This window comes from Wolffia australiana, chromosome 4, assembly GCF_029677425.1.
Source record: "Wolffia australiana isolate 7733 chromosome 4, ASM2967742v1".
Classification (NCBI taxonomy): domain Eukaryota; kingdom Viridiplantae; phylum Streptophyta; class Magnoliopsida; order Alismatales; family Araceae; genus Wolffia; species Wolffia australiana.
Genome location: NC_135838.1, coordinates 13617501 through 13635126, shown reverse-complemented (window position 1 = coordinate 13635126; position 17626 = coordinate 13617501). Strand labels below are relative to the sequence as shown.

The 17626-nt window shown below is 42.7% G+C and overlaps 1 protein-coding gene across 1 annotated transcript; it reads right to left on the bottom strand.

Annotated features, from left to right (window-relative positions):
• Window positions 1–7780: 7780 nt before the first annotated feature.
• LOC144702028 (chaperonin-like RbcX protein 2, chloroplastic) lies at window positions 7781–9061 on the bottom strand. The gene is made up of 5 exons (XM_078573890.1): window positions 8602–9061; window positions 8414–8505; window positions 8277–8334; window positions 8118–8183; window positions 7781–8022 (listed from the first exon to the last, which is right to left on the bottom strand). Exons 1-5 carry the CDS (start codon window positions 8824–8826, stop codon window positions 7900–7902), a joined length of 564 nt encoding a protein of 187 aa, XP_078430016.1. The 5' UTR covers window positions 8827–9061; the 3' UTR covers window positions 7781–7899.
• Window positions 9062–17626: the final 8565 nt, after the last annotated feature.

Here is a 17626-nt window from a genome sequence, read left to right as displayed (position 1 = left end):
ATAGACAACACTGGGATGGTGGTCACGCATAGGTGCACGAACCTACCCACGACTTTCTACCCTTGCACAAGAGTTTCTCTCAGTATGTGCAACCAGTGCCCCAGCAGAATGTTTATTCTCCGTCGGATGTGCAGTCGTCACTTTCAAGCAGACACGTCTTACTGCTGAAAGCATCAAGCTCCTGGTCATCATCAAGTGTTGGTTACGTGCCGAGAATGCTCAGTTGTGTGATGGAGATAGTGCGAATGACTTTTCTAACGATGAAGACTAGTCTAAGTCATTACTCTTAATTTACTTCTATCGGTCCAATCTTCTAAGGTAATTTTATTGGACAATTGTTTTGCAGATATGGCGATGGTCCTTGGGAAAATTGTCTCTTCCATTCTTCTAGCCCAATTGATGTCTTTTGTCCTGATCCAAGTGCAGGTATCCTTTTTTTGAGAACTGAACTAACTCCTAATCCTCTTTGAGTTCTCAATCAGTATATTGATATTCATTCTCTTAAAAGAAATAAACAGTTTACATTAATGTTTCAATATCTGGGATCCACTCCCCATAACGGGCCACAAGTCAAAACTATTTAATTTCTGATGTGTGTAATAAGAGAAACGTATAATCTGAATTATATTCGTGAAGGGGTGGGGGGTTCCTCTCTTATGTAGAGGAGGAGAGAACCCTACAAGAGAGAGAGAGAGATTTACAGTAATACCCCTGAAGGGGGGGATATTCACTCACACTCCCCCTCAAGCTGGAGCGTAGATATCAAACATGCCCAGCTTGCTAGAGACGACGTCATAGGAGGTGGTGCTCAGTCCTTTGGTGAAGATGTCCGCCAACTGGTCCGATGATCCCACATGTGGAGTAGTGATGAGTCCCGCGAGCACACGATCACGAATCGCATGACAGTCGATCTCAATGTGCTTCGTCCGCTCATGAAAGGTGGGATTGTTGGCGATGAAGATAGCGGCTTGATTGTCACAGTACATTGGCATAGCCTCCTGCACAGGAAAATCAAGCTCGCGAAGGAGAGAGCGTATCCACAGAAGCTCCGAAGAGGCGTGCGTCATGGCGCGGTACTCGGCTTCCGCACTAGATAGGGAGACGACCCGCTGCTTCTGACTCCATCACATAACGAGGTTTCCACCAGCAAAGGTGCAGAAGCCCGAAGTGGACTTCCGATCCCCCCGATCGCCAGCGAAACCTGCATCCGAGTAGGCCTCCACGCGCAGATGGCCATGGCACTGGTAGAGTAGCCCCCGGCCCGGGGCATGCTTCAAGTAGGCAAGCACGCGGAGGGTAGCGTGCCAATGTATGTCCTGAGGAGCATGCATGAACTGAATGAGTAGTGCCACTGGATAGGCAATGTCAGGGCGTGTAACAGTGAGGTAAATAAGCTTCCCAACTAAGCGTCGGTAAGGCTCAACATCAGTAAGTAGCGGAGAAGTAGAATCCCAGAAGCACGGTTTGCTGTCGATCGGGGAACTTCGAGGTTTGCACCCTAGTAACCCCACTTCCTCCAGCATATCCAGGACGTACTTTCGCTGATTTAGGATCAGCTTACCCGGCTGATGTGCAAACTCTATGCCGAGAAAGTACTTGGGCATACCCAAGTCCTAGATGGTCAGGTGCTGATGGAGATAATGTTTTACTTGAGCAAGTCCCGCATGATCACTGCCCGTAAGTAAAATATCATCCACGTAGACCGCAAGAATGACCGTGCCAGTGGATCTGTGTCGACTAAACACCGTAGGGTCCACCGTGCATGGGGTGAGGCCCAAGGCAAGCACAAGCTTGCTGAACTTGGCAAACCATGCACGTGGACTTTGCTTGAGGCCGTACAAAGCACGATGTAGATCTGGTGGATAATGCCACGGGAGGAGCAAAGATCCCGGAGGGCGGACTGAACAAACTCCAAGGCATTATCTGTGCGAAGAATTTTGGGGGTAGAGGAGTATTGAGTGGAGATCTCTTGGAGGAACTGACAAACAGAGGACAGAACGTCAGTGCGGTCGTGGAGAAGGTACACCCATGAGAGGCAAGAAAAATCATCGACGAAGACAATGTATTAGCGAAAGTGGGAAGGGGAGGAGACACGAGACGGTCCCCACACATCACAATGTACGAGATCAAACGGTTTCGTACACGGAATAGAGTCACGACGGGAATAAGTAGAACGAAAATGCTTGCCTAACTGGCAAGACTCACAATCAAAAGGAGATAGTGTTAGCCACGGAAGGGCCTGTCAAAGTTTGGTAATACCAGGATGGCCCAAACGACGATGCCATTGTAGAGAAGTGTCCGACTGGGAGAGAAGACAACAAAAACCAATCGGAGGGAGATCAGGGACAAGTTCGTAGATACCCCGGCCGGTCTCACGTCCCAAACCAATCCTCTTTCCCGTCCGCAAGTCCTGAAATGTACAGTGGTAAGGAAAAAAAGATACGGAGCAAAACAGGGATTTTGTGATAGCGGAGATGGAGAGGAAGTTAACGGGAAAATTGGGTACGTAGAGAACATCCGAAAGGGGAAGGGAGGGGGTCGGTAGGGAACGGCCTTTGCCCCGAACGGGACAAACACGACCGTCCGCAATGGTGACCGTCTCAGGGTGAGGAAGGCTGGAAATTTGAGAGAGGAGAGAGGAAGTACCTGACATGTGTGCAGAGGCTCCTGAGTCGATAATCCAGGGACCCGAAGAAGATGCAAGTAGAGCGGTACCTGAAGTGGAGGGCGACGCAAGGTGAGAAGTATGGGAGCCCGAGGTACTCGAGGTATCCGTCGGAGCGCAAGTGGCAAGCATGCGGGCTAATTCCTCCCGGGAGATAGTGAGGAGGTCCGAGGCCGAGGCGGAGTCCGTCGTGCTGGAGTGGGCAACCTGGTCTGGCTTACCAAACTTCTGCCAGCATTTGTTAGAGCGATGGCCAAACTTCTGGCAATGAACGCAGGGGGGGTAGAGTTTGCCATCGCGCCCGCGTCCCTTTTCCCGACCGCGACCACCGTTATACGAGCCGCGCCCGCGAGGGCGGGTCTCCGAGGAAAGGGCGGTGGAGTCGGTCAAGAGGGGAGTGGGGACGGGCCCCGGAGAGCTAACCCGCAGAGCGGTGGAGAAGGCCTCACCCAACGTCGGGAGAGTGATCGAGCTCAGAATAGGGCCCCGAATCTGAGCGCCGAGGGTGGGGTCGATGCCTGCCAGAAATAGTCCAACTGTTGTCTCCTCGCGATAGCGACGTTGCACGGTGAGATCTGGCGTGTAGGGCTGATAGATCTCAAGCTGGTTGAGGAGAGAGCGCAGTGTGGCATAGAACTCCTTAAGAGAGCGAGTACCCTGGCGGGCGCGAAACATCCCTTCAATGATCTCCACCGTCCGACCAATGTTGGAGCGATACCCGTACATACGGGCCCATTCGTCCCAAATGGCCTTGGACGGAGAGAGGAGCTGCATCGGCTCGGCGATGGTCGGAATAGCCATCTTCAGAAGCCAGGAGGTGACCGCCTGATCTTGAGTGATCCAGGTGGCAAACCGGGGATCCTCTAGAGAGGGCGGGTCGTCAGTGAGAAAGGAGAGCCGACCATGGATCTCAAGGAACCGACGGAACCCGGTGGACCACGTGACATAGTTAGTGCCATCAAGTAGGGTCGTCGGGCCCTGGAGTCCTGTGATAAAAGTGTGGGAAGGGATCGGGAGATCCAAAGATGTACCCGGATACGGAATCAGTGGCGGAAGCGAGGAGGAGGCCGACGATCCCTCGCGACGCTCCATGACAGCAAGTAGGTGAGGAGGGGAGCGTCGACGTGACAATAGCCCTGGACTGGATGCAGGGCGGCGGCCGGATGCAGGGCGGCGGCCGGATAGGGTCGGGCGGCCGGATTAGGCCGGCGAGATGCAGGGCGGCCAGCCGGCTGGATGTAGGGCGTCCGGCGGGATGCAGGGCGGCCGGACGGGCGGCGGCCGGCTGGATGCAGGGCGACCGGCGGAAGGTAGGGTGGCCGTCCGGTGGGAGGCAGGGCGCCGGCGGGCAGCCGGACGGCGACGCGGCGAGATGCGGCGGCCGCCGGCTGATGCTGGCGTCCGGCGGATGCAAGGCGGGCGGCGGCTGGATGCAGGCCGGCCGGCGGAAGTAGGGCGGCGGCCGGGCGCGATGCAGGGCAGCCAACCGGTCGGGATGCAGGGCGGCCGGACGGGCGGCGGCGGGCGGGATGCAGGGCGGCCGAAAGGGCGACGGCCGGCGGGATGCAGGGCGGCGGCCGGTCGGGTGCAGGGCGGCGGCCGGCGGTCTGAGGAGGTCGGGCGGCGGCCGGATGCAAGGCGGCGGCCGGAGCGGTAGAGGGCGACGCGTGCAGAGGGCGTCGGCGACGATCACCGGCAAGCAGAGGGCCGGAGAGGAGGAGGGAGGTGGTGGTGCTCCACCACCTAGGTCAAGAACGACCTAGAGGCTCTGATACCATGTGTAATAAGAGAAACGTATAATCTGAAGTATATTCGTGAAGGGGTGGGGGGTTCCTCTCTTATGTAGAGGAGGAGAGAACCCTACAAGAGAGAGAGAGAGATTTACAGTAATACCCCTGAAGGGGGGGATATTCACTCACATGATGATTTATAGCCTTATATTCACGCTCTCTCACTTTTTAGTCGATGTTCTTGCGCACTCGTTGGGCCTGAACCAGTCCAAGTACCAATGGGCTCTGAATGATTACTATGAGAGCAAACCTGCGGTGAGAATTTCACTTTTATCCGCTCAAATTGCGCATTAAAAATTGTTTTTGGCATCTTAATTTGTTGTCGATCTGCGTCTGACAACAACCCACCGCCTAGCTTTTAGTTTTGGGTTTTTTTTGGGTTGCTTTTATTGGGTTTTCTATGTTTTATGTCTTAAACTGTGTTCGCTATTGTTTTTCAAGTTTTTCAGATTCAATCAGAAACGAAGTTTGGAAAATAAAAGTCTCCCATCATTTATACTCGTTTCAACTAATTGCTAGCATATCTCTGGGATTTATTTCATGGGAACTTCACCATCAATGGCATGCCATTACTAAAATGTCGTGCCCGATTCAAATGCCAATTGAAAATTATTTCTTTTGCTTCATCTACTGAGATGTTTTCTTTTGCAAGATGTGGAGGACGGTAAATCTAAGGATCTCATAGCCAAAGGTCAACGTGTTTAGCATGTAAGATCAATCAGTCCAAAGCAAAATTTTCAATCTAACCGCTGTGATCATCTCTTAAAATCAAACGATATATCTCAAATACATTCATTACTAAGATCTTTCTCATGTTGGCGCGTAATTGAAAACATATGAAGAGTGAATGCATTTTGCTGAATCATCCAACTTTATTGTTTTACCTGTGCCTGGAATCAATAGAGTAGTATCTTCTTCATGGTTTCTGACTTTTTTACTCAATGTTCCTGCGACTTTTAGGTCCCCAGCTTCGCTGCCCTTTACTACTGCTGCCAGGTCGAGAGAGCTTCTAGGCATACGGTTGCCAAGTGCATAATCTTCGGATTAATTTGTCTCTATATATTTGGCTTCCAAAAGGGATGCCATTGGAGGGGCCAAAACATTCTATGCAATGTGTGTCCAAATCATGTAAAAGATCTTTTGCAAAAAACGTCGTACATAAATGTGATTGAAGTTGAGCAGCTTACAAAATAGTTTCTCAAAAAAATGGTAAGTTAGTCAGCCATACAATAACTGTAACTAAACAATGCCTTTAAGGAACTATTATGTTAAAAAAGAAAAATTGTTGGAGTAGGGTTTTATTTTAAGAGAAAAAAATAAATAATACAAAACTCTTATAATAGATTATGAAAAATATATATTTAAAGTTTGTGTCTGGAGAATAACACTTGAAGAATTCAAAGCAATAAAACTTATAGCAAATAAAATGTATTAAAAATTTGAACAATTTGAAACCTCTTGGCGGAGAAAACGACATACACTAGTCAATAAATTAATTATTAAAATGTATTAAAAGAACACCCTCAATCATTAATTTTTCCATCAAGAAAGTAATTATTACATTTATTATATTCATAAATTGCTGTCGTTAAATTACTTTTTAAAATATAATTAAAATAACATCACTAAATCCTTAAATTAATTTTCCCGTGAGTCATTTATTAATAAATTAAATATATTTATAATTTTCCTTCCATAAACTAATTATAAAATTGTATTTAAAAATATGTCACTAAATCCTTAATTTCTCCGTCAAGAAACTAATTAATAAATTATTTATACACATTTTTCTGTCAACAAGTTAATTACTAAAATGTATTTTTAAAAATCAATAAAGTTCTTAATTTTTCCGTCAAGAAATTAATTATTATATTCATGATTTCACGTTCAATATAATAATTATGATATTGTTTTCATGAAAAACCTCACTAAATTTTTAATTTTTCAATCAAGAAATTAATTATTAAATTAATTATATTTACAATTTAATGTCAATAATTTAATTATCACAATATATTAAAACAAAAGTCACTAAATCCTTAATTTTTCATCAATATATTAATTTATTAAATTCATTATATTCATAATTTTCAGTTAATGAAATTCATTATTAAAATGTATTGAATAAACGTCACGACCATCATCCGTGACCGCCATTTCATCACGTCACACGTCCAGGGCACCCCGTCACCGTCATGTCACAGTCACGTAAACCTCGTCATGCGTCACCGTCACCATGACTACCCCTGAATTCCGTCACCGTCACCGCCACATCATTCGTCACGTTTCTGTCACGATGACGTGTGATGTGACAGATGACAATTGTCGTTCCCTACTAGAAGCTAATGGATCTCCCTAGAAGCTTGCGGGTTTTTCTAGGTGTTCTAGAAAGTTTTGGAATCCTTCTAGAGAGGGAGGTTTCTAGAAGCTTCCAAGGAGCTCTATAAAAGGAGGTGTCTTCCTCATCTTGAGTAAGGAATTTTGGAGGAGGAATTCTGAGGGAATGTGTCCGAGAAGGAATTCTTGAGAGCATCCTTGGAGGATTCAAGCTTAGTTAATTGGAGAGTTGGAGAAGAGCAAAGCATCTTGCAAAGAGGCTTTTGGAAGAAGGTGATACCAATGGTGTATCTTCTTGTTGGTTAGTTCCTTTTGTGAACTTGTTCTCTTTTCTCCTTTTGTACTTGCTGTTTTGGACCTCTATTGTGAACACTTATCATCCCATTCAAGAAGGTCATTTTTCTCCAAATCAGTGTGTGGGTTTTGTTTACTCTCATCCCTATACTCTTGGTGGATTCTTGAGTTTGTTGGATACATACTTTAGGCTCCATTAAGCTAAGATCCTCAACAGAGTTTATCAATTTTCTGGTAAAGGCCCTCATTAGTGTCCAGACAGAGACAGGCCATTCCTGGCTATGGAACCTTGTTTCTATTCACATAGATTATTCACACATGGTCAGTAAATTAATGCGTGATATGTTTCTGGATCTCTTCTCAATGTCAATTTTTTTGTTGACATCTCCTCCCCATGTTTTATTGCATGTTTTTAAATATTGATTGACCAAAAGGTTGAGAGATGTTGAGAGAGACGAACCCTCATATGAATCTTTGCTTGTTATTCTTCCATAAATAATTCGACCCTTTGCTTAACATGTTCAGTTTTTTCCTGGCATTATATTTTGACTGATTCTCTCATAATAGCTGTAATTCTTGGAGCTCCAATAGTCGTTGGGCAGTCTTGTCTGGCCCCAGGTCTGATGGTCGATTAGGCTTCTGCTTGGACCGCGTGTCAGCGGAGTAGGAGTGTGTGGAGATTCTCAGAATCATGTTTGAGCAGAGATTCGGTGACTTGGGATTCAGGTGAAAGGGGCAGACAGAGAGGTTCTTATACAAGAATATGAATCATTTCAAGCTAATCATCCGACAAACAAAGAACTTAAGCTATGATCATCCCAGCATGTCGGAGTTGCTGTCTTCGGACGGCCAGATGACCGTCTCGATGAGCCGCTCTCGCATGAGCTCGAGATTCTCCGTCGAAATCCGCTCGTACATCTTCGCGTGGTCGCATTTCTGATAAAAAAACCAGCGATAATCAAAACCCACCGAAAAAAACAGAAATTAAACGCTACCCATGAAAGCAATCGGTTTCTTCGATTCCTGGTCACCTTGATCCATTTGGCGTAGAGATGGAGTCGGGTGATCATCACGCGCTCCGCAAGATCCTGTTTTTCCTGAATAACATCCAAGAACAATTGAGAAAACTGCGATCTTCTGAGGATTTGGGATCGGAAATGCACGCTTAGAAAGAAATAAAAAAAACCAACCTTTCCGAGGAGTCGGAGAAATCTCTTCCCGTCGTCTGGCTTGTTAGTGGCGACGAAGCTGCGGATTTGACAAAACCCAGATGAAGAAAACGCCCCGCAGACCCAGAAAAGTGTTAAGATCGGAGGGACTTGCTTACTTGTAGAACCACATGTACTTGGGCGGGTTCATCTCGTAGAGCTGGTGAAGAACAGTTCTCACGGCCTTGTACGTGAAATAGGTGATGAGTTGCTGAAACCAGACCAGACCCAATTATCGTTAACTGCGTTATTCTTTTATTTTATCCTTGTCTGGGGAGAGGGGAGAGAATGAGTGGCGAGGGCGGACCTGGTGGACGTCTTCGAAACTCTCTTCGTACTGGCCGCCGAGCTCGGCGGAGACGACGAGGCTCCGCCGGCGGGGCTTGCAGCGGAGGCGGCGCGCCGCCGTGAACTCGCCGGTGAAGGAAGTGCCCAGGCGGGTCGCCCCCGGCCGCAAGCTCGGCGCTTCCACCGCGCTGCACAGGCAGGCGAGCGTGGATAATTCTCTAGCGGCGGTGGCCGCTGCTGCCATGCTATGTTTTACTGTAGAAGACGAACAAAGAAGAATTGATACAGAGGAAGAAGGTGTTGTAGGAGGAGATGAAGAAGAAGAAGAAGAAGGGATTCTTGGCGTGGGTCTCTCGAGGATTCTGAGTCTAAGATTTTGTATGGAGAGAGAGAGAGAGAGAGAGAGAGGAAACGGAGGAAGAAGAGGGAGCTCGCGGGTCTGACACGGTGTTGAGGGCCGTTCCAACTCAGGGAGCGCGGACGCCAGACGATGTTGTGAGGCGGAGAATCCGCCGTGTAGTTTGGTGCGTGTCCCACAAGAAGGAGCATCCACCGCACGCCGACGCCACCTGGACGATATCATTTTCTCTTCTCTCCTCTTCTCTCGTTCTCCTAGTTTTTTGACTCGGGAAAAAATCTCGTCGCCCGGTCAACCAGCGGCGCCTATCTTTTTCTTCTAATTCTTCTCCTTCTTCTCCTTCTTCTTCTTCTAGATTCCTTGAATCTGGTCGCGAGTAGTGGTTTGCAAGAAACCCGGAGAAGGGTCGGACGGTATGAGGAGTATGTGAGCAAAACGAAGTCTTCCTTCTACATGTGCTCATGGGATGATGTCCCAAGGAAAGCAATTTTCTCGGTATTGATTAGTGGAAAGAAGAATTGAAACCCTTAAATCAGTGATATATGCTTGTTGAGCTTTGACTGAAGAACACGGATTACTATGCTCATATGAATGTTATAAGAGGAGGTGAATCAGGGAGTTACTTTCTCTTTTGTCAAATATTAGTATCAGAAAGCCTCAATTAATAGAAAGGAAGACTAAAAACTGTAGAATTTGAACATTTTTTTTGCAAATTTCAGCCGCATGGATAAAATCATGAATAGTTTGGTAGCAGTTATAATAAATTATCATATACAGCTTTCAAAGATCTGTCATAATTCTAACTTATTAAGAGATCTCTAAATGCTTTATGGTAATATATATACTGTTTTCCCATCCCTTTGATGAATGTTTCACCTAATGATCCATAGTTATTCAGGCATCCATTGCTATGAACATTATCCCAAGCTAGAAACAAATCCATTTTATGAAGGAAGACTGAGTGATTTTATCTCATCTAATAAATAGATATTGGTTAGCGGCGGAGACAGTATTTCCTTCCTCAACACTATTGAGTAGCATAGAGATTTTTCTCCCTTTTGTTCACCACACTGGTCATACACTCCAAGTTGTTCAAACCTTGTGGAACCTCTTGATTGAGTTAGAGGATGATTTTGAAATTTTTGGCAAGCTGAGGTTGAAAGCATTCCTCTGAATGGAATTTCATGTGAATGAAATTGGTAGAGACACATATGGCCAATTAACACAGACTTTTTCATACCCATAAAAAATACTTCTTTTGTAATAAATGCTATGTCACCAGTTTTCATTGGTCGAAATAAGGCATCATCTTAGGGTGAAATGCCTGGTTAAAATATTTTAAATATGTTTGACTGCTCGGCCTACGTGGCAAGGCTTTAGTGGCCCACGCAGGGTGCCCTTTTGCCATTGCAATCAGAACCATAAAGGCACTGAACTTTATTTATAAATTTATTTATCTGATGGCTTCTTTTATTTTGTATGCTACGCATGTAGCACTAGCTGTTGATCAGCAAAGGAAAAAAAAGAAACTAGGTTGGACCAATCAGAATGAGGATTTTAGTACAGTGGGGTCCATATGGAGGAGAAAGAAATATCCTCCAATGGTAGAGATTAAGTCATTTTGTAATGCTGATATCCGGAGATCTAACCATCATATTGGGCCCAAATTTTGAGGACAGACTCTTCTTTAACTTTTGTCGATTCATATATCTGGTTTAATAAAAATAACATTGGTAAGATACACCAAACATGATGGAAGGCCTTCAACCTTAGTTGGCCTGAAAGGACACAAAAGCTTATAAAATCAAAAATCCTCTTATTCCTAGATTGACCTTGTAAATTTATTTATTCTTCTTTGACTTGGTTCTTGAACGCCTCTAAAATGCCAAGGCGTGGGAAAATTGTACATGATCCTGAAGAATTTTATGGGTGAAGAGCATTTCACTTTATTATGTTTCTGATCTCTATCCTTATTCTATATTAGTAGATCCATTTCAAATTCCATTTAAAAACAAATTTTCCCAAATTTTCACTACTTCTATTGGTCATTATTCCTCATTTCTTTCTATAGATTTGAAATTTTATTTTTCTAGAATTCGATTTCATATGTAGTCTATCTCTTCCCAAAATTTCTTTCAAAACTCCATTCATCCTCTCCTTGAAATTGAATTGATATTTTTCCTCTTCAAATTTTGGACATATATTGTTCAAAGTTCAATCTAATGCAGTTCCATTCATGTATTTCACTTCAGTTTCAGATGAATCTTGGGCATAAATTTAAGATCTAAATTTTATGAAAGAAAATTAAAGCCCATATAAATCACAAAATATTTTCAAAAGATTTCCAGTAGCCATGTCTTTATTTCCCTATCCCCTTTAACATCTTTTTTTAAAATAAGAATTCAGAATTTTGTGGACAATCGGCCCTCTGTGGTTTGTCTTTTCATCCTATGCTTTCTAATTTTAAAAATAAATATTTTATCGCACAAGTCCAAACATCAACAACACAATTGATTCATGTAAATCACCCAATCAATTTTTGAATTATCAATCACCAAATTTTGTCATGATTTTAATTTTTAAAAATTATCTAGTTAGATTAGCCCCTTAGAAATTCATATTTCTGTCATTTTAATGTTTCAAATATATGCAACCAGCAGTTTTTTAGTTAATCAGTTGGATCACTTCATAACACACTTCATTTTTCCCTTTAAATATTACAAAAAACCAGTAATTTATTACCAAAATTCTTATTGGTTGACTTCAAACTAATATTGGAAAAATATGATTTTTAAATGTGAATAATTTTTAATCAATGGTTTAGATATAAGTAGAACGACTTACTAAGATCTAAGACATCATCAAAGAAACAAATTACTCTTAATATTTAGTTACTTCCTAATGACCAAGCGATCTTGTTCATAGTATACATTCTTAAGTCAGATATAGCAACAATTCTATGAAGATAATCTTATGAAAATTTTTTGGGATAATCTTGAATTTTCAATTTATAACCGACGAGTAACACCAATAGACATGTGGCCCCAAATGAAAGATTAGTTGCGAGAGAAATACGTACCTAGATAATCTCCTAGATCAATGGCATAAGTTAGAACAAGGTAGGCGCCCCATGTCGGCATATATCACACAAATCAAAGAATTTTATGTGAGTTGTGGAGTTGGGGAGAACCCTCGAGTTGTCACATCCCGCTTTAGAACCGGACTTAATCCTTACCTGGAGACGGAGTTACTTGTTCGAAAGGCTGCCACACTTGAGCAAGCCTATCAGATTGTAGAGGATCTCGAACTCTACCAAACTCTTTACAGTAGCCCCGTCATTAGTGGCCGCCCCGATCTTAACAATCACGCCTATCCTTCCTACCCCAACAGGTCAACTCCTTACAACCCTCCTCTAGCTCTCCCAGCACCAGTAGCCACTCCTAATCGTACTCCCACTGAACACCGTGCTCCTGCCTTCACACCACAATCATCCACTCCGTTACATCCCAGTAGTCGTACCTCTTCTTACCTCGACTCTACCGGGAGAGCCCCAACTCAACCTAACCCAGCCCAGATTGGCCCGTCCGGTATGACATGCTTTAAGTGCCAGGGACGTGGCCATAGAGCCTCTTAGTGCCCCTCTCGAGCCTTACACATAGGGCATGAATCCATTGAAATTGAACCCACCTTAGAAGAACAACCTATCGACGAGGAAGAATATAGAGTAGAGAACTTGGTAGATTGAATTCGTGCACAATGATGGTTTGGTGAGCTTCATTGGAATCACTGACTGCCCTACATACCCTCCACGAGGTGACCCTTCTACTTCAGTTAGGGGTATTTTTCATTGCACCCTTACCCAACCATCCACCAAAGACTCCGCTTTGAGGACTTCCATATTCTACACCTATGTTAAAATTGGAGATAAGATGTGTAAGACAATCATAGATAGTGGCAGTTGTATCAACGCGCTATCCGATGCCATGACTTCACGATTGTTGTTGCCATTGATTAACCATCCCCACCCCTATTATGTCTCATGGATCGATGCCACGTCGATCCCTGTGAAAAACCAATGTCTCCTTCCCCTCAAGGATTATCTTATTATCTAGTTATCTTATTAATCTAGTATTCTCTATACTTACTAAATATGAATTTCTTATTATATTTTCTACCCCTATTATTACTAGTATTGCTTATTAACTAATAACTAAATTATTAAATAAATCTCTGAAGGCCAGTCCCTGCGGAGCCGACCTCAATCCTGCTATATCTCTGACTGAGTTTACATCTTTTATCAAATTTATTTGATTTTAGGCAAATGAAAATTGCACCGACATTACAAATTAACACACAATTTCCTTCATCATATACCTTTCCCGTCCATATTAGTTTCTTTTATATATTATTATCCAATTCATTATGAATCCATAGTTTTTCAATGCCATGAACATCTGAAACTCATCATGTAGCCAAAATCTTCAACACTTGTCATCGACATAATGCCACCAACAAACTATGTTGTTCTCTGGCCACCATTGACCATTTTTCCCCTAAAGATAGTGTTGGTGCCCGTACCTACGACAAGTGGATTGTGTGACCTAGTTGACTCAATCATGGGTCACCAAAAAAGAATCAAACAGAAACTAGCGCCCATGAATGTCTTTTTTACTAGTTTTTGATTGTTTTCATTTTCGAAAAATTCAAACTCTCTATAGTGGGGATAAGTTGTCTAATTTTTAAAAAAATACTTTCCACTAATATTTAAATTATTTTCAATATATTCCTTTCATTATATTGAGATTCATTCTTAAAAAATATCTAAAATTCCAAACTATAAAGAAACATTTTTAAAATCCCAAATATTCATTAATTTAACGACTATTCTGTGTGGTTCAACCTTACTCTATTTCCATATGGAAATTTATGAATATTACGCATGAGTCCAATACCTTAAATGACATATTTATCCCTAATTTTTTGTTTATCCCATAGGGTGTAGTTAATAATCAAAATCTTATTATCCAGACTACATTATATTGATACACTAAGAGATTATCATCAAATTAATAGTTCAATGAGTTGATTCTGTCATCTGGATTGAGTATGTATCATCTCATCCAAAATGTAAAAGATCATGTTTTTACCACACATTCACTTTTATAGACTTGATAGATATATTTTTGATAAGTCTATTCAGAGTCCCATGATAAGAAACTTGATGGGCAATCATCAAGAAACAACCGGCCATTTGTAAGATATCATTTGTGATCCATATCGAAGGATGACTTAATCTATCTTGACATGAATCAAGTTGACTGACAATCAGGTACACTACCATCCAGGGACGCATACTTATAAATTAAGTCAGCTCATTTGCAAAGTTGTACCTACTATCCCTCATTGTCTCTGACGAGTCTCAATTCAGGCATGTAAATCAATATTCACTAGAAGTTTTGAGAAGCCAAATAGATGAAAGAGGTATGCATTTTTGTGTTAAATTCCTCTTATATGCAATCTTTCAGTCATTATGTAAAACGTCACATTTTTAATAGGTTTTTGCCTTAATGAGCATAGTATGAATTCCGCTGATTAAGAAGAAAGAAAATAAGGAAAAAATAATGAATAGTAATAAAAAAAAATACGAATAAAAAATGGGGGCCTTTAAAGAGCCGATTAAAGGCCAGACCAAAGCCGGGCACACTGTAGGCGACCACCTGCAGCAGCAGCCAAGTGCAGCCGCAACCGAAGGTGGCACCCGCCCCGCGTAGCCGTTGCCCAAGACAAAGATCCAGACAGTCCATAGATAACTCAGTCAGCGCCCAAGGTAAGTGGGTCATTTTTTATTCAGAAAAGCTGTTAGCAAAATTTTTATACTTGTTCTGTTTTTAGAAAGGGGCAATATGGGATTCACGAATTCCATGTCTCAACTACGAGCAGGCTGGGCCAGAGATGGAAATAGAATGATCGTGGCCCATCAGGCCGCAATCTAAGGGAAATTACATTAAAATTCTGAACGGGCTTTGAGCTGACCCAGCTCGAAATCCGTATCAAAATGGGCCTTACTAAAAAGAAACGTTTTAATCTTGACCGTCGATCTTCCTTTGGAAGATCGAACGGTCAAGATTGTTCTTTTTATTTCTTTTATTTCAGGGGGACAAGTCATCTTGAAGCACGGACGTGGACGAATCCGATGCATCCAAATGGACTCTCATGGCTGACGTGGCGCACCAGATAGGGAGCAAGGGTCTACCAGAGTTAAAGGGGTCCATGGCTACGATTTAATCGTAGCCGTCGAACCCCATAATGACTTAGATCTAACGACCAGGAGATCTCCACGTTGTCTTCACCACCGTCTGCTGTCTTCGTCGTCGGTGGCGTCACTCCGGCGACGACAAGGCGGATTTCCACCGCTCGGTCGCCGGAGATGTCGCTGGAATAGCCCCATACCGGTCAGGAAGGACATCCGACCCTTCCTGACCTATAAAACTACTGTAAGTCATGAGAAAAGTACCTTTCGCCACCGGAATATTGAATTGAGCATTTTGAAATTTAATCACCGGAGGAGAAGATCCTCCGCCTTCTTATCGTTCTCCTCGGTCTCTCGGTCAACGGCGGTGACAGAGCCGTGACCTGAAGGGAGATTAGAAGAGAGAAAGGAAGAAGACGGAGAAGAAATCCTTAGCTGAATGACGACGCAACCGGAGCAGAGTCTAAAGCTGTTGGCGACCCTGAGTTGGCGCAAAAATCCGGTAAGTATTTCGATTGTTCTAAGCATAGGAGTTTAATCGATTTAGATTTCAGTATAATCAAGAAAACATCTCCTTTATCCATTCTTCTTGAAATCTAAGTGAATCGATTTCGAGCAAAGACCCAAACTATCCCAAATCGCCTCAGCCATTTCTTCAAACACTTGTTATGCAAATCCTCTGATCGACTTTTAAACCGCCATTTTAAATACTTTTAAACAAATTAAAATTCTATAAAAATATATAATAAACTCTAGGAAGATATAATTCCTAATCTACATCGATACTCTGATAAATACCTTTAAAATTCTATCTTGTTCCTAATAAAAAACCATAAAAATCTCAAATACTCTGCTAGGCATTTTTTCAAACATTTGAACTTCAGTATTTGCCCCTGCATTTTCTCCTACAAGTCGACCTCTAAACATTCACAAAAATATCCTAAAATCACTAATCTACTCCCTCTATCTATCTATAAAATCTGAGGTCTAGATAAAATCTTTAGGGTGGACTTCGTTTATAAAAATCATTATTCAATTCTTCCCTATTCTCTCTTAAACACTACAACAAACACCTAGTGGTGTTTGCTGACTCTCCTACTCACTAGTTGAATTATAGCTCTAAGTGCCAATCCCCGTGGAGACGACCTTGCTCATCTCTATACGATTTTAAGTAAGTTTACATATGCAAATTTTTATTTGATCGAAGCGAAAATAACAACGACAATTTACATGTTTTCGCCTTCGTCAGTCTCCATACACATGGCTATGAGATCAAGTATCCTCATTGTTAGACTTGCTAATTAGGTCCATTTTATACTGATCTCTCTCTCTCTCTCTCTCTCTCTCTCTCTCTCTCTCTCTCTCTCTCTCTCTCTCTCTCTCTCTCTCTCTCTCTCTCTCTCTCTCTCTCTGGATTTATATAATACCATGCCATTCTCCCTGATTTTCATGGTATGGTATGAGAGCCGGAATTTTTCCTCCCCTAACATTTCCTCTGAGATGGCTTATTGCATCCAAATCACTGTGTGTGGGTCCTATCTTGCACTCCATGCCCTATGATCAAATAGATCTTGTTATCATGCTCAATTAATTTCAATGTGGATTGAAACAATCCCCTTGAGTGTATTATTAAAGATTGATTGTTTCATTACAACTCTAGAGTTCACTGAGGGCAAGAATGACTGATTCATTTATTCAAGAAGGTGGCGGGGTCATCTATATCTATTATATTATTTGTTGATTTCATATTGACTTCAGCCAAGGATACGGACTCCATCAAGGAGATCAAGTCTAAATGTGGCAGAGAATCCAAGATGAAAGAAGATATAGGACGTGGAGATTACTAGAGACCAAAGGAGTAACACTCTGTTCCTGTTCAACAAAGGTCCATAAAGAGAGAGAGAGAGAGAGAGAGAGAGAGAGAGAGAGAGAGCTCTACTGATTTAATATGAAAGAACTTAAGCTTGTAAGCGCAACCCTCTCTACCCCACTTGTAAGCTTGTAAGATTGAATATCAGAAGCTGTACATGTCAAAAGTCCCCTACTCTTTGGCAGTCGGATCACTCGTGTATCTGTACACACCCCAACATATCACAATACGTGAGTGTTATGACCTAGTTCATGGCAAATCGGAAGAAATAACATTAGAAGGCTGTCTAGTGGATTCTCATATATGCGTGGAACATTTGGATTTTACTTTCATTCTGGGAAATTAGAAGAGCGTGTAATCTCCATAAAAGAATATCACTCATGGGCCATATTTTCACCCTCGGTGGACGTGCATTATATTGAAGTTTCCATAGTTTTCAATTTCATTGAGTCAAAAGAAAACCCTTTAATGAGAGAATGCTGAACCAACGCATCGCAAAGATCTGGGATTTACTCTGTATTGGACCAAGTCGAGGGCAGTCTTCTTTTGGAAGCACTCTGATTAAG

Coding starts and splice junctions, on each gene's coding strand:
- LOC144702028 (XM_078573890.1), bottom strand. CDS start 8,826: ATGGCAGCAGCGGCCACCGCCGCTAGAGAATTATCCACGCTCGCCTGC. Junction 8,335..8,413: donor AAGTACATGTGGTTCTACAA/GTAAGCAAGTCC, acceptor TCAAATCCGCAG/CTTCGTCGCCACTAACAAGC. Junction 8,023..8,117: donor TCTACGCCAAATGGATCAAG/GTGACCAGGAAT, acceptor TTTTTTTATCAG/AAATGCGACCACGCGAAGAT.